The sequence below is a fragment of the Stigmatopora argus genome, chromosome 19, assembly GCF_051989625.1.
Source record: "Stigmatopora argus isolate UIUO_Sarg chromosome 19, RoL_Sarg_1.0, whole genome shotgun sequence".
Taxonomy (NCBI): domain Eukaryota; kingdom Metazoa; phylum Chordata; class Actinopteri; order Syngnathiformes; family Syngnathidae; genus Stigmatopora; species Stigmatopora argus.
Window position 1 is genome coordinate 7,176,424 of NC_135405.1, and position 18,888 is coordinate 7,195,311.

The following is an 18,888-nucleotide window of genomic DNA, read 5'->3' on the forward strand; positions in this document are numbered from 1 at the left end:
GAGTTCTTGAACTTCTCCAAAATGCTTGGATCATGTTATATTCATTTTAATGAACGTCTTCTGAATCCTTTAAAGCACAAACCACTAAATAATTAACAGGAAATTCAAATGGTTTAAACTCTGAGCCTTAAAAAGTCCCTTGGAACAAGAGGACTATCGCATTTCAAATATAATTTGTCAGAAAGGTTGTCAGATTTTATCCGGGACAAAAAAATATCAGATTGATTCATTATCAAATCTAAATAAAATGGCCGTATAGGGCTAAGATAAAATACCGTCACTTGTCATTTCCCATGCTCCACTCAAGTTTTTGCATTTACAATAAGTGCACAAATTACAGTATCTTTATGTTTAAAAAAAAATAAGGACAGGCCTTCTTTTTTAATCCCAAACAAAAAACTGTACATTGTAATGTCATGATGCTGTTTTTTTACTCACGATATATCTGATTTGTTTCACAATATGTTTTGCAAATACCGATTTGATGCCAGAATTTGTCTTATTTCCCCTTCTAGCATGAGGCCTAACATTTTCTTGGGTGTGGCTGAAGGCTCTGCCCAACACAAGAAGTGGTATTTTGAGCTGGTGATCGATCAAGTGGACCACTTTGTAACAGGCGAATCCACCCACCTGAGGGTGGGATGGGCTAACACAAAAGGCTACGCCCCGTATCCCGGTGGAGGCGAGGGATGGGGAGGAAATGGCGTTGGCGATGATCTCTACTCATACAGTTTTGACGGTCTTCACCTCTGGTCAGGTGGGACATAGTTGTACATAAGGCAGATGCATGGAATTGTGGTTTGAAGTGAATTTCCCCAGAAAATGCAGTTTGAGAGTATATAGTATTTAGATGTTTCTGGGAGGAATAGGAACATTTTGTAAAACCTACCATTATTCTACTGCTGTAAATGGTTTCTGATTATACAACACTGTTAATTCTTAGAAAAAAAATCTGGCAAGTTGCCCATCAACTCCTTTTTAATATGATGTAGATTGCTTTCAAAAGGTGTGGCAGTAATTGGAGTGATAGTTATTTTGGAGCTGAAACAGATTGATTTCAATTCAATTCTATTTGGGAAAACTGATTAGATATACAATCTTGGTCAGGAATCAAATGAAACACAAGGTGCCAAACTTGAAAAACATAATTTACTGTAGCCTCAAATTACTCCAATCCATCATTTAAAGTATCGTGTGGTCATTGCATGTATATTTGTCCCCCTTCAATTTTATACAGTTGAAGCAACCTACAAAAGAGAACACATATAACCAACTTAGTGGAAAAAACATCCAAATAAGCAAGCATCTACTGCATTTCATTGAACCTGCTTATTGAGCTTTGTTGTTGTCAAAGTTGCATCACTCTTTTGTATCAAACCCCACAAAAGACACTAGAGAGCCCACCCATCATGATCCTTCCCTTCTTCCTCCATGTTGCTTTTGTTCCCAACCAGCATTCACAATGACCTTTCGGCTTCAACAACCACTTCTGTGTGTGTCTATCTCCTGCCATTCAGGTCGCGTCCTACGGGCAGTAGCGTCTATTAACCAGCATTTGCTGACCTCTGACGACGTAGTGAGCTGTTGTCTCGACTTGGGCTCCCCCAGCATGTCGTTCAGGATCAACGGACAGCCCGTGCAAGGCATGTTTGAAGACTTCAACACGGACGGATTCTTCTTTCCCGTCATCAGCTTCTCTGCTGGTGTCAAGTATGTTTTGCTGGAATGATTTCAAAAGGCAAAGTTAATGTCAGCCTAAACCTTCCGATTCATTAAAGCTTCATAATATCATATAGCACGTGTGTTGAATGTTGTTTGCTAAAGTTGAGTTGAGCTGTAAAACTGAGACTTTCCTATTTTCTTGTCACAAAGTTTGAGGTATCCTCTTCGCTTCTCAGGGTTCGTTTCTTGCTGGGTGGTCGCCACGGAGATTTTAAATTCTTGCCCCCTGCTGGTTACTCTCCATGCTATGAGGCCTTGCTGCCAAAAGAGAAGATGTTTGTGGAGCCGGTGAAGGAGTATAAGAGGGATCACGATGGGGTCCGGCACCTGTTGGGAACAACCCACTTTCTCTCTCAGGCCTCCTTCATTCCCACACCAGTTGACACAAGCCAGGTGGAAGACTCTAGGACCTTAATTTTCATTTTAAAATTCTTTGAAACCATCCATTTTCACAATAACAACTACGCTATAATGTCTGTCCGGCCTTACTTGAAGATTATGACTCGCATGGCAGTCAAATTTGCTGGGAGGGTGTGTGTTGGCCAGAGGGAGAACAAGCTTGTGCTTGTTACTAAAAACCCAAAAGTTATGCATTAATAGAAATGTAGGAAAAATATAAAGAAATTATGTATAAAAAAAACCTAATCATTTTTATTCTCACCATTGTCTGTACCTGTTCAGGTTAGTCTTCCACCACACATGGACAGCATTCGGGACAGGCTGGCAGAAAACATTCATGAACTGTGGGGGATGAACAAAATCGAGTTAGGATGGACCTTTGGAAAGGTATACACTGAATACACGAGTATCCATTATTTCCGTTACTTATCGCAACTGAAAAATACATACTTGATGGAAATTACTCAATATTCATCTTTTTCTTTTAGGTTCGGGATGACAACAAGAGGCAGCATCCGTGCCTTGTAGATTTTAGCAAATTGCCTGAAACAGAAAGGAACTACAACCTGCAAATGTCCAGTGAAACACTTAAGTAAGACCCCTTTCTAAAAATCCTATAAAGGCCACTCTTAAAATTAGGGTGTGAGAATATTTTGGTGAGAATAAAAAGATCTTTGGTAATGACTTATCTGCTGACCAAATTCCAAAATTGATATTGAAGTCACTCCTAAGTGGATCTGAGCCAAGCATCCTCATTAAATCTTTACTTTGGTTCAATAAAGTGACCTCGCCTTGACGTGGTCTCATAAATATTGGCTGGTACCACCTACAGGTCGATCATAACATCCAAAACAATTTGCATCGTATTGTTTTATATGGAGATGGAGTAAATTGTGGCTAATAGTACATTAAATAGTATTGACAAATGCATTATTACTATGTCTGTTGGTTTAATGGTATTCCTTTTTTTATTCAATTTACTTTACTATATTATACTTAATGTCTTCTTGTCTTCAGGACCCTCATGGCTCTTGGCTGTCATGTTGCCCAGGTCAATCTTCATGCAGAGGACGATCTGAAGAAAATCAAACTTCCCAAAGAGTAAGTTTTTTTAAAAACTTTTCGAGGCTCAAAAATCTTGATAAAAATGAGGTAAATTGTTAAATGGATAGCCTAAGGTTTGAACTATACAATAATGTTTTTCAAATGTGTTTTGCCTCTAGCTACATGATGTCCAATGGATATAAACCTGCTCCTCTAGACCTTTCTGATGTGAAGATGACTGCAGGTCAGGAGGTTCTTGTTGATAAGCTTGCAGAGAATGCGCATAATGTATGGGCCAAAGACAGAATCAAGCAAGGGTGGACGTATGGAATCCAGCAGGTAGCAATTTGCTTTCTCCCCCATTATGTCGTCTCGTTGTTGAGTAGATAATGACATAAGCTTGTCACTCTTCTGCTGGACAAATAACAAAAAATTGTTTGTTTGTGGCAGGATTTAAAGATAAGACGCAATCCTCGCCTGGTGCCATATGCTTTTCTTGATGAACGCACTAAGAAGTCTAACAGAGATAGTTTGAGGGAGGCCATCAGGACAATGGTTGGCTATGGATATGAAATCGACCCTTCAGACCAGGAGGGTGAGATACTTTAGACACAGCCTTAATGATGATTGCAATCATTTTTAATCCTTGTGAAACAATGTCCACATTTACAAATGTAGAAATGTTAAAACTGCATCAAAGTACTGTATTGAAAAGTAGTTTGTTTCCAATACCAATAATCACTGACATGACAATGCAATTTTACATCTAATTTTCAATGTGTCAAAATTGATTCGTGGGACTATTAAAGACAACAATCTCGAAGATATTGATTTGGCAAAAAAATGAATAAAAATACTAATTAAGGGAAAGGAGATGCCTGGAGAAAAGCATACTTGTCTCTTTTTGGAGACGGTCTCGATAACATTCTAGTACATCAACTCCAAATAACCATTAACAATGGCAGAAAGTAAAATTAAGAGTAAAATACTGATACATAAAGGAGTAAAGATTATTTCCCGTGATGAAAGAGTGGTTTTATAACATGTTACAATGTTCAATAGAGTATTTAATGAGCTTTGACATCCTAGAAAGTCAGCACATTCAGCCATTGAGCAAATTGGTATTGATTTTTTTGCGTCAATATTTGTGGGCATTATTTTTGTACTGATTATGGTAATACATTTTAAATCTTGACTGTTTTATGCCTACCCGCAAAGCTAATGAAGTTATTTGAATGTCTCTCCTCAGCTGTCCATGTAGCGGACAATCAGAGCATCGAGACTCTGCGATTTTTCCGTGTGGAGCAAACGTATGCGGTAAAAACGGGAAAGTGGTACTTTGAGTTTGATGCCCTGACTGGAGGTGATATGATGGTTGGCTGGGCTAGACCTGGCTGCAGACCTGAGGTGGAGTTGGGAACAGATGACCAGGCCTTCGTCTTTGATGGCTTTAGGGTACTAATCACATTATTATTTACTGTATTTTTTGGACTATAAGTCACACCTGACTAAAAGTCACACTAACCAAAGAAAAAACAAAGAAGAGGAAAAACAAACAAAGCTAAAACAAACTAAATAGGCATTTGTTACATAACATTTTTTTACATAACTTATAGACTTAAAAAAACAACGTCACTGGTTCTCGGTGGTCAGAGAGAAACAAAATACTATATAAGTTGCCCTTGAGTATTATTCACAGGCCCAGCCAACCTATGAATAAAAGTGCGACCTATAGTCCGGAAAATACGGTATCCATCTTACACACACACAAAGACTGGCAACAATACAGTAAACTTTGTTTCTTTTATCAAGGGTCGACGGTTACATGCAGGTAGCCGCTACTTTGGGCATCCCTGGAAAAAAGGAGACGTCGTGGGATGCATGATCAACATGGAGGACAAATCAATGATTTTTACTCTGAATGGAGAGCTTCTGATTACTAACAAAGGCTCAGAGCTTTGCTTCACCGACTTTGAGACAGAAGATGGTAAGGGCTCAACACTTGAGCCAACGTTAGCCTGTGTGAAAACATCATTTATCCATTGTGGATTCTTATAATAAAAAAAGGTTAACCAAAGATTAGGTAAAACTAGTTCAGTCAGCATTGTTTTTCAAGGAAGACTCCTCTCAGTTAATCGACATAAATTCCTTTCTTGGTCATTAGATAATACATTTGTCATTACGTATATGGTACCTTCCGATTCTATTTCACAAGTGAAAATTTGCAATAATAAGTAATGTAAGTACTATGATAGATAATAATCTAGATTTTTAATTGGTTCAAATGGTGGCTTCTTTTAAGATTAGCTGATAAATATACATCCTCTCTCCCTAGGTTTCATCCCTGTGTGTAGCGTGGGCATGTCTCAGGTTGGAGTCATGAACCTTGGGAAAGATGCCAGCACTTTCAAGTACTACACCATGTGTGGTCTCCAGGAAGGTTTTGAGCCCTTTGCGGTCAATATGAATCGAGAGATCACCATGTGGTTTAGCAAACGCCTTCCCACTTTTGTCAATGTGCCCAAGGATCACAGGGATATTGAGGTAAATGTATTGCCATTGTTGTTTAAAAAAAGATATAGGGTCTTGTTAAATTACACATTTCAAAATCTGATTAGGTACGGGTATATATCATTTCATGTTTCATTACAAAGGTTTGCGAAAAAGTATGTATTTGCTCATATTGTGTTTCCTCATTCGGTCTGTCCTCAGGTGGCGAGGATTGACGGGACAGTGGACAGTCCCCCCTGCCTAAAGGTCACCCACAAGACATTTGGCACACAGAACAGCAACAATGATATGATTTATTGCCGATTGAGCATGCCTGTGGAGTTCTTCTCTGCCGATACGCTCCTTGAGGAATCATATAAACTCGGGTCAGATGTCTTTGCTAGATTTAAAGTGCAAAATCCCCCATTCCCCTTTTTAACTGAAGCACTAATTTTTCTCCTGGCAATGTCAGATTGATAGATGTGATCACTCTGTTTTCATTTGTACTCATTTGCTCCACTGGCCTAAATCATTTGTTCTCTGCAGTCATCCTCAAAACGAAGATGGCGCTATGAACTACGGAAGCATCACAACGGTAAATCAAATACACTAATAAGTTAACATTGAATTTTAAAATAATTGCTTATAGGTGATCAATATAATGTTATGCTAATATACTTTAAATATGTCAGTAATACTTGTGTAAAATCCTCAAATTGGTGATTGGGAAAGAAAACCCCGATTCAGATTAAACCGTAAAGGATTTTGTATTAGCACTATCTTAACAGAACAATGTTTAGTCTTCAGTCAGATGTTCAATTGCCAATACAATACAAATTCTGCATGGGTGTAAAAACTGTGTGTAATTATTTTTTATCTGCGGTGTGTTTGACAGTATTACCACTCAGTGCGAGTGTTTGCTGGGCAGGACCCTGCGCTTGTGTGGGTGGGCTGGGTGACGCCAGACTATCATTACTATTCCAAGAACTTCAGCTTGAATGAGACAAGAACAGTTACCGTCACTCTTGGAGATGAGAGAGGCCGGGTTCATGAGAGGCAAGTAACCACGTTATCATATATTGTGTCAAGGAATCATGACAATGAGTTGGAATGAAAAAATACAAATAAAGGGAAAGGAGATGAAAAAGGAAAACTATACTTGTCTGTTTTCGAGACAGTCTGTGTGAAATTTACAGTTTATTCTTGCTATTGCCATCAGTGTCCAGAGAAGTAATTGCTACATGGTGTGTGGCGCGGATGCAGTCGGATCGACGTCATCCAATCGCTCCAATACTGACGTGGAGATTGGCTGTCTGACTGACCTAGCGACTGGCCTTATCTCCTTCACTGCCAATGGCGAGGAGCTCTCTACCATTTATCAGGTAATTAATAGTCCACCATAGAAAAGTGCAGAACTATATTTTTGGTAGTATACGGTATGTTGTGTCTTTATGCACTTTGTCCATTCACTGCTCTGTATTGAATATAATGTGTGTGCAGTGAGAAAGTTCTATTGCCAATGTTGAAACTAGAAAGTCTTTTAGGGGAATAGAGGCTCTCATAAATGGATGTGTGCAATGTAAAGCTACTGTAGTGAGCAACAAAGTAACTAAGATTAGTTCTCTATGAATGCTTCCCTAATTTCCAGGTGGAGCCCAATACCAAGCTGTTCCCTGCTGTATTTGTACGGCCCACCAGCGTGAACCTCTTTCAGTTTGAATTTGTCAAGATTAAGGTTTGTAATTCATTGACAACTACTAAAACAAAGTAGATGTATGTATGTTAAGCTGTACTTACAGTATGGGCAGTAGAACGTGCGCAATAAAATAATTCATTGCAGGATTTTTCTTTAAGATAGCTCACTGAGTCTTATGAGATGTGATCGATCAGAAGAAAAAAAAAATAGACTGCCCTAGTTTCATTCCCTTCTCTATTTTATTCCAGGAGGCCATGCCGATTTCATCTGCTATATTTAAGAGTGAACACAGGAACCCTGTCCCTCAGTGCCCGCCACGACTAGACGTGCAGACTATTGTGGCAGTGATGTGGAGCCGCATGCCAAACACTTTCCTCAGTGTGGAGACCGCTCGAGTCAGCGAAAGACACGGCTGGGTGGTCCAATGCTTGGAACCGCTGCAGATGATGGCTGTGCATATACCTGAGGAAAATAGGTGAAATCAAGTATTCAAACCATGTTATTATACTTAAAGTGTGGTGTTCACAAGTGACTGAAGCATGAAGTGGTAGACAAACAGGCAACTGGTTTTATTGTGGTCAAGACCAAATCTGAGTTTAAAGCCAACACTCTCGATTTACTAGTCAATCTTTGTTAAAACACCCACGTAGTATGGTCATAGGCTGTGGATAATGAGGAATCTAAAGGAATTTCCCTTCCAGAGTAGTCTAAATAGGGCAAGAAGCTCAGTCATCACAATTGTCCCTGGCATAAGGGACACAGAATGGCGTGTAAACTGTCAAGCGCACTTTGTTGTGGCAATACCCACTGATTTATTAGTGTGGCAAGTCAGTGACAGGTTTTCTGTTATGGTTCTGAGGCAACAGTTGTAGGAATGCTGCTTTATACGCCTATCTTTTCCTAGGTGTTTGGACATCCTGGAATTATCGGAACATGAAGACTTGAAGAAGTTCCATTATCACACACTCAAGCTATACTGTGCCCTCTGCGCCCTCGGTAACACTCGTGTAGCGCACGCGCTCTGCAGCCACTTGGACCAGTCACAGCTCCTCTACACCATTGACAATCAGTATTTCTCTGGCATGCTCAGGGAAGGCTTCTACAATGTGCTCATCAGGTTTGTTAGCTCATGAGCCTATTGTGTCATCTCATCAGTCATGCGAACGACAGCACTGATTCTTATACTCTCGCTTCCAGCATCCATCTTGAGACGTCAAAGGAGGCTCGCCTTATGATGAACAACGAGTTTATCATTCCTGTGACAGATGAGACACGCTCAATCAAGCTGTTCCCCGACGAGTCTAAAAAGCACTCGCTACCTGGCGTAAGCCTGAGCACAAGCCTGAAGCCACGGGTCAACTTCTCCCCCACCTGTATTATCAGCACCAAGCGGCAGCAGTATCTCCACAGTCCACAGATCCCGCTAGGCATCCTAAAAGAGAAGGCCATTAGCATGCTCACTGAGGCGGTGCAGGGTGGCGGCATCCATATAAGAGACCCGGTGGGCGGGAGTGTGGAGTACCAGTTTGTCCCTATCCTCAAGCTGATTGGAACTCTGTTAATAATGGGTGTCTTAAATAGCGAGGAGGTGAGATTGATTCTCCTCCTGATTGATCCCGATGTCTTCGGGGAGGGTGAGCAGGCCAAGGTGGACGATGTGGCAGTTTCACGGGAGGATAGCAAGAATGAACTGAAAGCCATGGAGTCGGGAGAAGATGAGGCAAAGGAGAGCAAGGCGGCAGTCCGGGGTCTTCTGGAGAAATCTTTGCCTGAGTCTGTCAAACGACAGGTGAGAAAAGTCTTCATCTAAATGTGCATGCATTGTCAAAATTATGTCAAGTTCTACACAATAAAATTATAAAATACTTATTTTGAGCAGTGCTTCGTGCCATTCTAGTTTCTAAATGTCTTCCTTTTTTTTCCAGATGTGCGAGCTACTGCATTACTTTTGTGACTGCGAGCTTAAGCACCGCATTGAGTCCATTGTCTCCTTCTCCGACAACTTTGTTTCCAAGCTGCAGTACAACCAGAAGTTCCGCTACAATGAGCTCATGCTGGCGCTCAATATGTCTGCCGCCGTCACAGCCAAAAAGACCAAGGAGTTCCGCTCACCTCCTCAAGAGCAGGTAACATGACATAAGAGTTTTTGGAAGTGAATGATGAGGTATGTTGAATTTTTCTTCAGCCAAAGAATAGGAACAAAAATATATATATTTTATTTTTATTTTGGTGGGGTTTGCATGATGTAAGACATGAAAAATCTTGTATATGTCAGACTGTACTAGATTTGATGAGATGACTGGGATAAAAAGAGATGACTGAGATAAAAAGAGATGACTGAGATAAAAAGAGATAACTGAGATAAAAAGAATGGTGGAATATTAAGCGTTAGATGCATAGTGTAAACATGAAGTACAACGTGCTCTGTATGTGCCAAGACATCATTTCTATTCACAGAGAATATGTCAGACTAAATTACATTTGTTGGGTTGACTCAGATGAAACGATGGTGGAATAGTAAACATTAAATGCATAGTGTAAATATGAAGTTCAATATTTTAATGCATAAGCTCTCACCTTAGAAAAAAATATTATATAAAAGTATTATCATTCAAATGATTTATTTAAGGTTGAGTTGAACATTATTTTTGATGGAGTAAATCAACTAAACAGATATGATGATGATAATCTAAATATAAAAAGAGAGCGTAAGGAACTGCACTTGCAAAATACTAGCAGTAATGTCAGCCACTTTGTATTTGCAACAACTTCATTGACCCAAGATGACAATCTCAGTCTTTTTTTAAATTGTATTTGCTTTCAGTTTTGATATTTTTTGACATTATCTCTTTTGTCTTCTTCTTCTTCTTGCCTGTAGATCAACATCCTGTTGAACTTCACCACCGGCGATGATTGCCCCTGCCCTGAGGACCTCCAAGAAGAACTCAATGGCTTCCACGAAGAACTGCAGCTGCACTGTGGTGAGTCCAGTGCTTAGACTTGTACCGCCTTATGTGATGTTACCACACTGACTGATGAATAGGAAATGTGCTTGCTTTAAAACCTAATGCCTTTTTAAAATCAAATGCTCCACATTCTTTTCCTGAGCCTGTTTAAATTAAGCCAAAATCACTGAAATTGGCTTGCAGGAATTCCAGTGGAGGAAGACGAGGAAGAGCAGGATACATCAATTAAAGGCCGTCTCCTGGCTTTGCTATACAAAATCAAAGGTCCACCTCAGAAGACCGAGGAGGAACCGGAAGAGAAAGAACAACCTTCCCCGAGTGAGTAATTCTTGTGTTTTAATTTAAGTGCGGTAGATGGATACTATATTTAGGTAACCAATGTTGCCAGCAGTAGCCAGGCAGTTCCATAATGCATTCCTCTGCTAAAAAGAAATACTATACGTATGTGCTCGGTTCTGAATAAAAGATGACTAATGGACATCTTGTGGATGACTGATATTAATTTTAATGCAGACTCTAACATCTGCTGTGAATGATTGAAAGCGCCAAAAATAGAAAGGATGAAAAGATGACTCAATGACCACTTTTACATGTTCTAAATTTGATTCTGATCATTAAGGTATTAATCATGATGTTCTGCTCGTAATCGACTAATGGGACATCACCCAATTAGCATTATTGCCACAGGTTTATCTCTCAGTGACAGTAATTTATGATTCACTCCTGATTGTCTTTTGTGAACTAAATCCATTCAGAACACTGTTTGCTCACAGTGGAGAAGTCCAGAACTGGGTTCCATAAGAAGTTCTGTTCTTTTTCTTTTCCTCAGCCAATCTAAAGGAGCTTATTTCCCAGACTATTACCACCTGGGCTCAGGAGACCCACATGCAGGATCCCGAGCTAGTTCGAGTGATGTTTAGTCTGCTTAGGAGGCAGTACGATGGCATTGGGGAACTGCTGCGGGCCATGAAGAAGTCTTACACCATCAGTGCCGCATCCGTGCAGGATGCAATTAACCTGCTGGCCTCACTTGGTCAGATCCGGTCTCTGCTTTCAGTGCGTATGGGAATGGAGGAGGAAAAACTGATGATTGACGGACTTGGGTAGGATGTGTTTTCTGACTTGAGTGGCAGAGTGATGTGCATGGGCTCCTTGATCTGACCTTCACAAATCATTTTGTCTTTAGGGACATTATGAACAATAAGGTTTTCTACCAGCATCCGAACCTCATGCGAGTGTTGGGTATGCATGAGACCGTAATGCAGGTCATGGTCAATGTGTTGGGAGGAGACAAGTCACAGGTTGGTTTTTACTGAACAGTTACAGGAGCATTTGAAAATGTACTTTTGTGCCTCCCAGTTTGATCTCATCGCCCTAAAATTGTTAATCATTCTTCTTCATTTACAGGAAATTGCCTTCCCCAAAATGGTTGCAAGTTGTTGTCGCTTTTTGTGTTATTTCTGTCGCATTAGCCGCCAGAACCAGAAAGCCATGTTTGACCATCTAAGCTACTTGCTGGAGAACAGCAGCGTCGGTCTGGGTATGTAATGATGGAAGGATGTTAAATAAGTTAGAATTTTGGTTGGTGATTTGTTGGGTAAAAAAAAAAAAGAAAACAAACTGCACATATTATTTTCATAATATCATATACCCTACTCCTTGGCGAGTGGCCATTAGATAATAATAACTCATTTTAAAAGCTATTATCTTGAAGAATTGCCACTGATGAAAAGCGAATAACATGCTGTGATTTTATTTAGGGTAACTAACGGGTCATAGTAATGCTGCTTTATTTTGCTTCTTATCATTTTAAACTACAGTAACAGTAATGCTCTCAAGTTTTCCTCAATAATTTAAACAGAGTGCTTAATTAGATTGTAAACTTTTCTTTTGTTTATAGCTTCTGAAGCAATGCGGGGCTCCACTCCACTCGATGTTGCTGCATCATCAGTGATGGACAACAATGGCCTCGCTCTTGCCCTGGAGGAACCCGATCTTGAAAAGGTTACCTTTTGCTAAGATTAAAAACCAAGCAAATTAGAGCGGTGTTTAAAATGAGAACAGTATACACACACGGATCACATAAAGTACACTAAATTTTAATAGAAAAGGGATAGAAATACCATGTATATATTTCATTACAACCTTTACATCAACTATTTAATTAGGAGAAAAAAACATTTTTATTCAAAGGCTTTAAAATGTCTCGTGGAGCAAAGTTTCCAAAATCAATTCTCTTTGACACAACAAAATGTGCACTGTTCTAATGTTCAGCCTTCTCCTGTCAGATTAGAATGAGCCATAGAAGGTGGCTCATGCATTAGCATGTAATAGAAATTCATAGTAAGCAAAAGGTAAACGTGTCACCCGTGACTTCTCAAAGAAAATTTTAAAATGACTTTGTACCGTGAGACAATGCTTTGTCAGCAAATCCATCAACATATCTGTCAGTGACAGAGTACACTATTAAAGTATTGTAAAGTGAATTTGTGTGTGTGTAGGTTGTGACATACCTCGCAGGATGTGGTCTTCAGAGTTGTGCCATGCTGGTTGCCAAGGGTTACCCTGATCTGGGATGGAACCCCATTGAAGGGGAGCGTTACCTGTCTTTCTTGAGATTTGCCGTCTTTTGCAATGGTGAGTGTATGACAAGTACTATTTAAGAAGGACATATTTGTTAACTTTCATAGATAAACTATGTACCATATATCGCATTTCAAGCGCGGCGTGTCTCAACAATTATTAACACTTTGGACAACATTTTATTGTTATAATTGTGTAAAGATTAACAGATATTTGTACTCATTTTCAAAGTTGTTTTATTCACCTTTGAGGCTATTGTCGATTGTTGTCACAGGTGAGAGTGTGGAGGAAAACGCCAACGTGGTGGTGAAGCTGCTGATACGACGTCCGGAGTGTTTTGGCCCTGCTTTGCGGGGTGAGGGAGGACAGGGATTGCTGGTGGCTATGAAAGAGGCCATCAAGATATCTGAGGATCCTGCCCTGGACCTGCCCAAACCCTTAGCTGCCGTCTTGTCTGGGTGGGAATTCTCTTTCTAAAACAGCGATCATACATTTGATTATCATATTCTGTTGCTTCTATAGTGACATAATGTATTGTCCATTGACACGCATTTACTGATTAGTCAATAGTTGATTTTTGATGATGACTAATACCATTTTATTTACGGCCCACTACTACATAAGGTTAGTTCCTCTCTCCTATTTCATTCCCAAGATCTTTCACTTAAATTTCCTTTGACATTTATTCTAGTCCATTTTCACCCTTGGAGAATATGCAGCCATTGCAAATCTTTTCCCCTCTTAAAATTGTTTATTAAATCAAGACTTTTTCCCCCCCAAACTCAAACAGAGTGAAGTTATGAAATTAGGATCACTGAAATCAAAATTAAAAGAAAATATGTTAATACACTCATGGGGGACTTCATTAGGTAGACAAAATTGAAATATGTACTACACTATCATATAGTATCTGACCTGCATTTGTGACAGAGCATACATAAAGTACTGTAGCTTGAGGAATTTTATTAGCCATGTAGAGTTTAGGTCCTGCATGTTTCTGTATTTCAGGTCTGGTGAGAAGGAAGAGGAAATAATCCACATGGGTAATGCCATCATGTCCTTCTACTCCGCCCTCATTGACCTACTGGGTCGTTGTGCACCCGAGATGCATGTGAGCCTAGGAATTGCCCACTTTAACTTATGAGATTTACACGTGAAAATTACAATACAATAATGCTTTTGTGTCTCTTACAGCTAATTAATACGGGTAAAGGTGAAGCGCTGCGTATTCGCGCCATTTTACGTTCTCTGGTTCCCACCACAGACTTGGTTGGTGTCATCAGCATACCTCTTACCAAGCCTACAGTCACTAAAGGTGATTTAATTGATTGCTTGAAGTCAGAACTGTATATACAGATCGCAGTGGGACATTTTGTGGTTGTCCTTTTGCCATTCATTTTTTGTTTGTCTGTTTTTGTACATTACACTGCATTTTTTATTCAACATGGGCAATGGTGGTTAGCACATCTCCCTCACATTTCTGATCCAGGTATTTTCTGACTTTTTTTGAGTGAATTTTGTATGTTCTCCCTATGCCTGCGTAAGTTTTCTGCAATTTCTGGTGTATGATTGGCTGGCCGGGTGTCCCCGCCTTGTGGCCATAGTTGGTAATAAGCTCTAGCACTCCTGTAACCCTTGTGAGGATAAGCGGTATGGAAAATGAATGAATTTTATTTAATGTTCACTTTAAGTAAGTTTTTTTATTACCGTGCCTGCATCATTATGAGAAGTTAATATTGAGTTTACTGTCATTCTTTCAAATTTCTTTTAACGTTAAAGTTCCAAAATATATTTTTTGTTTTAATCGATGAATTGTAGTGTTTAGGTGTCTATATTTAATGCTTATTCTTCAACTTATATGTTGTGTTTCTCTTTCTTTCAAGTAGTCTTGTAACCATGTGTTGAACTTACAGATGGCAAAGTGACTGAACCCGATATGTCAGCCTGTTTTTGTCCGGATCACAAGGCGCCCATGGTGCTCTTCCTAGAAAGAGTGTACGGCATTGAGGACCAGAGCTTCCTCCTACAGCTGTTGGAGGTCGGCTTTCTACCTGACCTCAAGATGGCTGCCTCATTAGACACGGTAAACAAGGACCAAAAATATCTGTTGTAGTACTTGTGACAGCTGGTGTGCTCATATTAGTGCATCCTAAAGTTGTCATTTTAATGAATGACAACACAATGAGCAGAAGGTAAATCTAAACATCAGAGAAAATGTTTTGGTTATTACATTTATTCATTAAATAAAGTTGAGTTGTAGTTTCGGGATGTTTTCTTGTGACAGAAGTAATTCATGTAGTACATAATAATTCATTGTTGCCTGTCCTACAGGAGGTGCTGAGTACCACGGAGACGGCACTGGCCATGAACAGGTACATCAGCTCAGCTCTGTTGCCTTTACTGACCCGCTGCGCCACCTTATTTGCCAGCACGGAGCACTACACGCAGCTGATCGACGGCACGCTTCAAACCATCTATCGCCTCTCCAAAGGACGCTCGCTCACCAAAGCACAGCGAGATGTTATTCAGGAGTGCTTGCTGACTATCTGCAAGTAAGTTTGCCAAATGTCTGTTATAACGTATTGTTTAATCAATTTACTACATTCTCCAGACTGTAAGTCGCAGTTTTTTTTATACTATACCGGCCGGGGGTGCGATATAAGTGAGAAATTATTCACACATTATTATATGATTTTACGTTATTGTTTTCAAAAGCCCTCTAGAATAGAATTTATTGAACTGCATTGCATCATCTTTAAATATTTGCAATTACTAAACAGGGTAGTGATATTTTGTACCATTGACAACCAGGCTAAAAACAATAATAACTATAACTTAATTATTGTGTCTATTTTGGAATTTAATTCTTTTAACTCTGTTGCCTACCATTATACAGTACATTTTTTGTGACTTTTTGGTGGCGTATATATCTATATCCATTTTCCCTTGACTTTTGCACAGGCATCTGCGTCCCTCCATGATGCAACAGCTGCTCAGACGTCTGGTGTTTGACGTTCCCTTGCTCACGGAATACTGCTACATACCTCTGCGTGTAAGATACTGCACCCATTTCGGCCAATTATATACCTGCTAGAAAAGTGGAAGGTTCCCACACATGTCACATCCAAGCTGAAAATCCTATAGTCTTTGTTTTTGCGAGTACATTTAAACCAGAAAGTAACTTGTACATAAATCCTACATAATCCAGTCTTCCAAGCATATTTTCTTTGCTTTATCTGTAGCTCCTGACCAACCACTATGAACAGAACTGGAAGTATTATTGTCTTCCATCTGGGTTAACCAGCTTTGGTACAGCTTCAGAGGAGGAGCTCCTCCTCACCAAGAAACTTTTCTGGGGAATTTTTGACTCCATCTCTCAAAAGGTAGAAAAATATGTATGAATTTTCAGATTTTCCCTCAAAAAAACATATCTTATGTTGGTTCCTTTTATTTGGAGAGCCCCCTCAAATTTATATCTTAGAGAAATCAGAGCAAGTGATGTGAAAGCGCAATAAAGTGACAGTGAGCAGTGGTGCGAAAACATGTGAATCTTTAATACGTCTGTGAAATGCCAAACATTTCCACTTCTTGCCCTTTATCACTGTCATCCAGATCGTCATCTATTCATCCAGCTACTATGTATATATGTAAAAAAATTCTGTTGAAAATATAAATATTCTTTCTTCTTGTAGAAATATGATGCTGAGCTTTTCAAAATGGCTAATTCCTGCCTTTGTGCCATTGCTGGAGCCTTACCACCAGACTTTGTGGATGTCAGTTTAGGAGCTAAACTTGAGAACCAAGCATCCATTGATGCACAAGGAAACTTTGACCCCAAACCCATAAATACTGCCAAGTAAGTGCCCAATGGTCCATCAATGCTTTAGGGTTGCAAAGGTAAAACAAACTGAATACGATCAAATTAATTTATACCAAATGTGGTAAACACAAAAAAACGGTCTTTGGTGTCCATTCAGAATTTGCCTGGGTGACAAATTTATATTATGCTGTAAATGAGTTAATTAAATGGCCAATAAGTTTGATTTCTTAATGTCTTTGCAGCATTTCCCTACCTGAAAAACTTGAGTACATTGCTAACAAATACGCAGAGCATTCCCATGACAAATGGTCATCAGAGAAGGTTTGTCACGCCCGAGACATGTTCATATTTAAGGGATTCTTAATCGGGTTGCTGCTCCTTTAGGTGTCAGGGGGGTGGAAACATGGAGACTGTATGGATGAGCACTCCAAAAAACATCCACTTCTAAAGCCTTACAAATCTCTAAGCGAGAAGGTAAGTGTACACTTAACAAGAAACTGAAAAAAACCTGCAAATAAGTTATTTTAATGAATGCATCCTCTTCTTCGTGTTAGGAGAAAGAAACATACCGTTGGCCGGCGAGGGAGTCGTTGAAGAGCATGGTGGCGATGGACTGGAACATTGAGAGGACCAAGGAGGGAGAGGCTATGTTCCAGCAACTGGAGAACGAGAAACAACAGAAAATCTCAGAGTCACAGGTAGGGTTGTGCTAATTCATGATGTAAAGTATATTTTTCAACAGACTGTTGCTCTCTTATTGAGCAAGAGACAGGAACCTCTCATCATTAGGGGATAACTCAAATGATTGAACACGTTATACGTATTTTTCTTGTCCATTTTGTGATGAAGGTGGACAATTTTAGTCCTGCGCCATTGGACCTGCACAATTTCACATTGTCCAGAGAGCTGCAGGTGAGTTTTGGATCCTGAAGTCTAGAACAATGCATCTATGTATATGCATTGGAAATTTAGTCACAAAATGACATGTACAGTATTGGTTTGCCAAAGTGACTCATTTCTCACCTACAGGGCATGGTTGAGGTCATTGCAGAAAATTATCACAATATCTGGGCCAAGAAAAAGAAAAGTGAACTCCTGAGCAAAGGTTTCAGTAATAGCATTTTTCATACTTATGTGACCGCATTTTAAGAAATGGATGTAATGATTCTGTTTTTATTCTTCTCCCCAGGAGGAGGGAGCCACCCTCTGTTGGTACCCTATGATACCCTGACTGCGAAAGAGAAGTACAGAGATAGAGAAAAGGCCCAAGAGCTCTTCAAGTTTTTACAGATCAGCGGTTATTCAATAACAAGGTCCCTCTAAATTTCACTTCTAACTTTGGTTGAGATAATTGTTTAGCCTGAAACCCAACTGTCCGGGTAACTGAGTTAAGTAAAGTGTTGTTACTGGCTCGTATCACAGAGCTCTGAAAGACATGGAGCAGGATTCTTCATCCATGGAGAACCGTTTCGCCTACAAGTTTCTCAAAAGGTTGCTGGAATGCGTCGACTCAGCCCAGGAGTTTATTGCTCACCTTGGCAAGTTTATAACGTCTTAATGCCGCTTCTAAGTTGTGATCTGAAATAAAAAGGAATCTCACTGTCTTTCCAGAGGCAATGGCCACGAGCGGGAAGACTGACAAATCCCCTCATGACCAAGAAATCAAGTTCTTTGCAAAGGTCTGGATTTTGTGAAAAGATATTTGTACTAGGGAAGGAAGCTGGGAAATTTTACAAATGAACAAAACCAAATATAATCTCTTGTTTTATCCCCCCATAGTAATTAAAATAAAACAGTACAACAGTGTTTTACTAGATTAACATGCAACATTCAAGTTATTTACTTTCTTGTGGCTGAAGGTATTGACATTTAAAATTAAGATTTAACATTAACTTTAATCAAACATTCATCACCCAGTCACAACTAGAAAGATAAGAAATAAATGTGCACTACTGATGATGGTTTACAGCGCTTTACAGCAGCATGTGCTTTGTTAGGTGTTGCTCCCGCTGACGGATCAGACTTTTAAAAACCACTGCCTCTACTTCCTATCTACGCCCAGCAAGAATCTCAGCAGTTGTGGGTATGCCTCCAACAAAGAGAAAGAGATGGTCACCAGGTGCAGTGTTACATTTTTTCCCTTTGTTCTCAAATTATTGTGCATGAAA

General features: G+C 39.7%; 1 protein-coding gene across 1 annotated transcript in view; it reads left to right on the forward strand.

The window, feature by feature from the left end:
• Positions 1-18,888, forward strand: part of ryr3 (ryanodine receptor 3) — a 64,825-nt gene that overhangs the window by 26,462 nt on the left and 19,475 nt on the right. The window contains exons 19-62 of the mRNA XM_077586570.1: positions 516-757; positions 1,518-1,710; positions 1,899-2,115; positions 2,404-2,508; positions 2,610-2,713; positions 3,139-3,222; positions 3,345-3,504; positions 3,616-3,760; positions 4,415-4,620; positions 4,978-5,152; positions 5,501-5,709; positions 5,878-6,041; positions 6,202-6,250; positions 6,551-6,711; positions 6,875-7,037; positions 7,304-7,390; positions 7,600-7,826; positions 8,256-8,468; positions 8,549-9,140; positions 9,277-9,477; positions 10,230-10,332; positions 10,501-10,635; positions 11,147-11,420; positions 11,504-11,618; positions 11,725-11,857; positions 12,218-12,321; positions 12,819-12,954; positions 13,175-13,358; positions 13,909-14,011; positions 14,095-14,215; positions 14,814-14,983; positions 15,232-15,452; positions 15,862-15,952; positions 16,143-16,283; positions 16,593-16,756; positions 16,963-17,041; positions 17,105-17,194; positions 17,275-17,418; positions 17,570-17,632; positions 17,750-17,825; positions 17,910-18,033; positions 18,143-18,258; positions 18,332-18,399; positions 18,718-18,839. Coding sequence (XP_077442696.1) covers positions 516-757; positions 1,518-1,710; positions 1,899-2,115; positions 2,404-2,508; positions 2,610-2,713; positions 3,139-3,222; positions 3,345-3,504; positions 3,616-3,760; positions 4,415-4,620; positions 4,978-5,152; positions 5,501-5,709; positions 5,878-6,041; positions 6,202-6,250; positions 6,551-6,711; positions 6,875-7,037; positions 7,304-7,390; positions 7,600-7,826; positions 8,256-8,468; positions 8,549-9,140; positions 9,277-9,477; positions 10,230-10,332; positions 10,501-10,635; positions 11,147-11,420; positions 11,504-11,618; positions 11,725-11,857; positions 12,218-12,321; positions 12,819-12,954; positions 13,175-13,358; positions 13,909-14,011; positions 14,095-14,215; positions 14,814-14,983; positions 15,232-15,452; positions 15,862-15,952; positions 16,143-16,283; positions 16,593-16,756; positions 16,963-17,041; positions 17,105-17,194; positions 17,275-17,418; positions 17,570-17,632; positions 17,750-17,825; positions 17,910-18,033; positions 18,143-18,258; positions 18,332-18,399; positions 18,718-18,839 — 6,774 coding nt within the window. The remainder of the gene's footprint in view (positions 1-515; positions 758-1,517; positions 1,711-1,898; positions 2,116-2,403; positions 2,509-2,609; positions 2,714-3,138; positions 3,223-3,344; positions 3,505-3,615; positions 3,761-4,414; positions 4,621-4,977; positions 5,153-5,500; positions 5,710-5,877; positions 6,042-6,201; positions 6,251-6,550; positions 6,712-6,874; positions 7,038-7,303; positions 7,391-7,599; positions 7,827-8,255; positions 8,469-8,548; positions 9,141-9,276; positions 9,478-10,229; positions 10,333-10,500; positions 10,636-11,146; positions 11,421-11,503; positions 11,619-11,724; positions 11,858-12,217; positions 12,322-12,818; positions 12,955-13,174; positions 13,359-13,908; positions 14,012-14,094; positions 14,216-14,813; positions 14,984-15,231; positions 15,453-15,861; positions 15,953-16,142; positions 16,284-16,592; positions 16,757-16,962; positions 17,042-17,104; positions 17,195-17,274; positions 17,419-17,569; positions 17,633-17,749; positions 17,826-17,909; positions 18,034-18,142; positions 18,259-18,331; positions 18,400-18,717; positions 18,840-18,888) is intronic.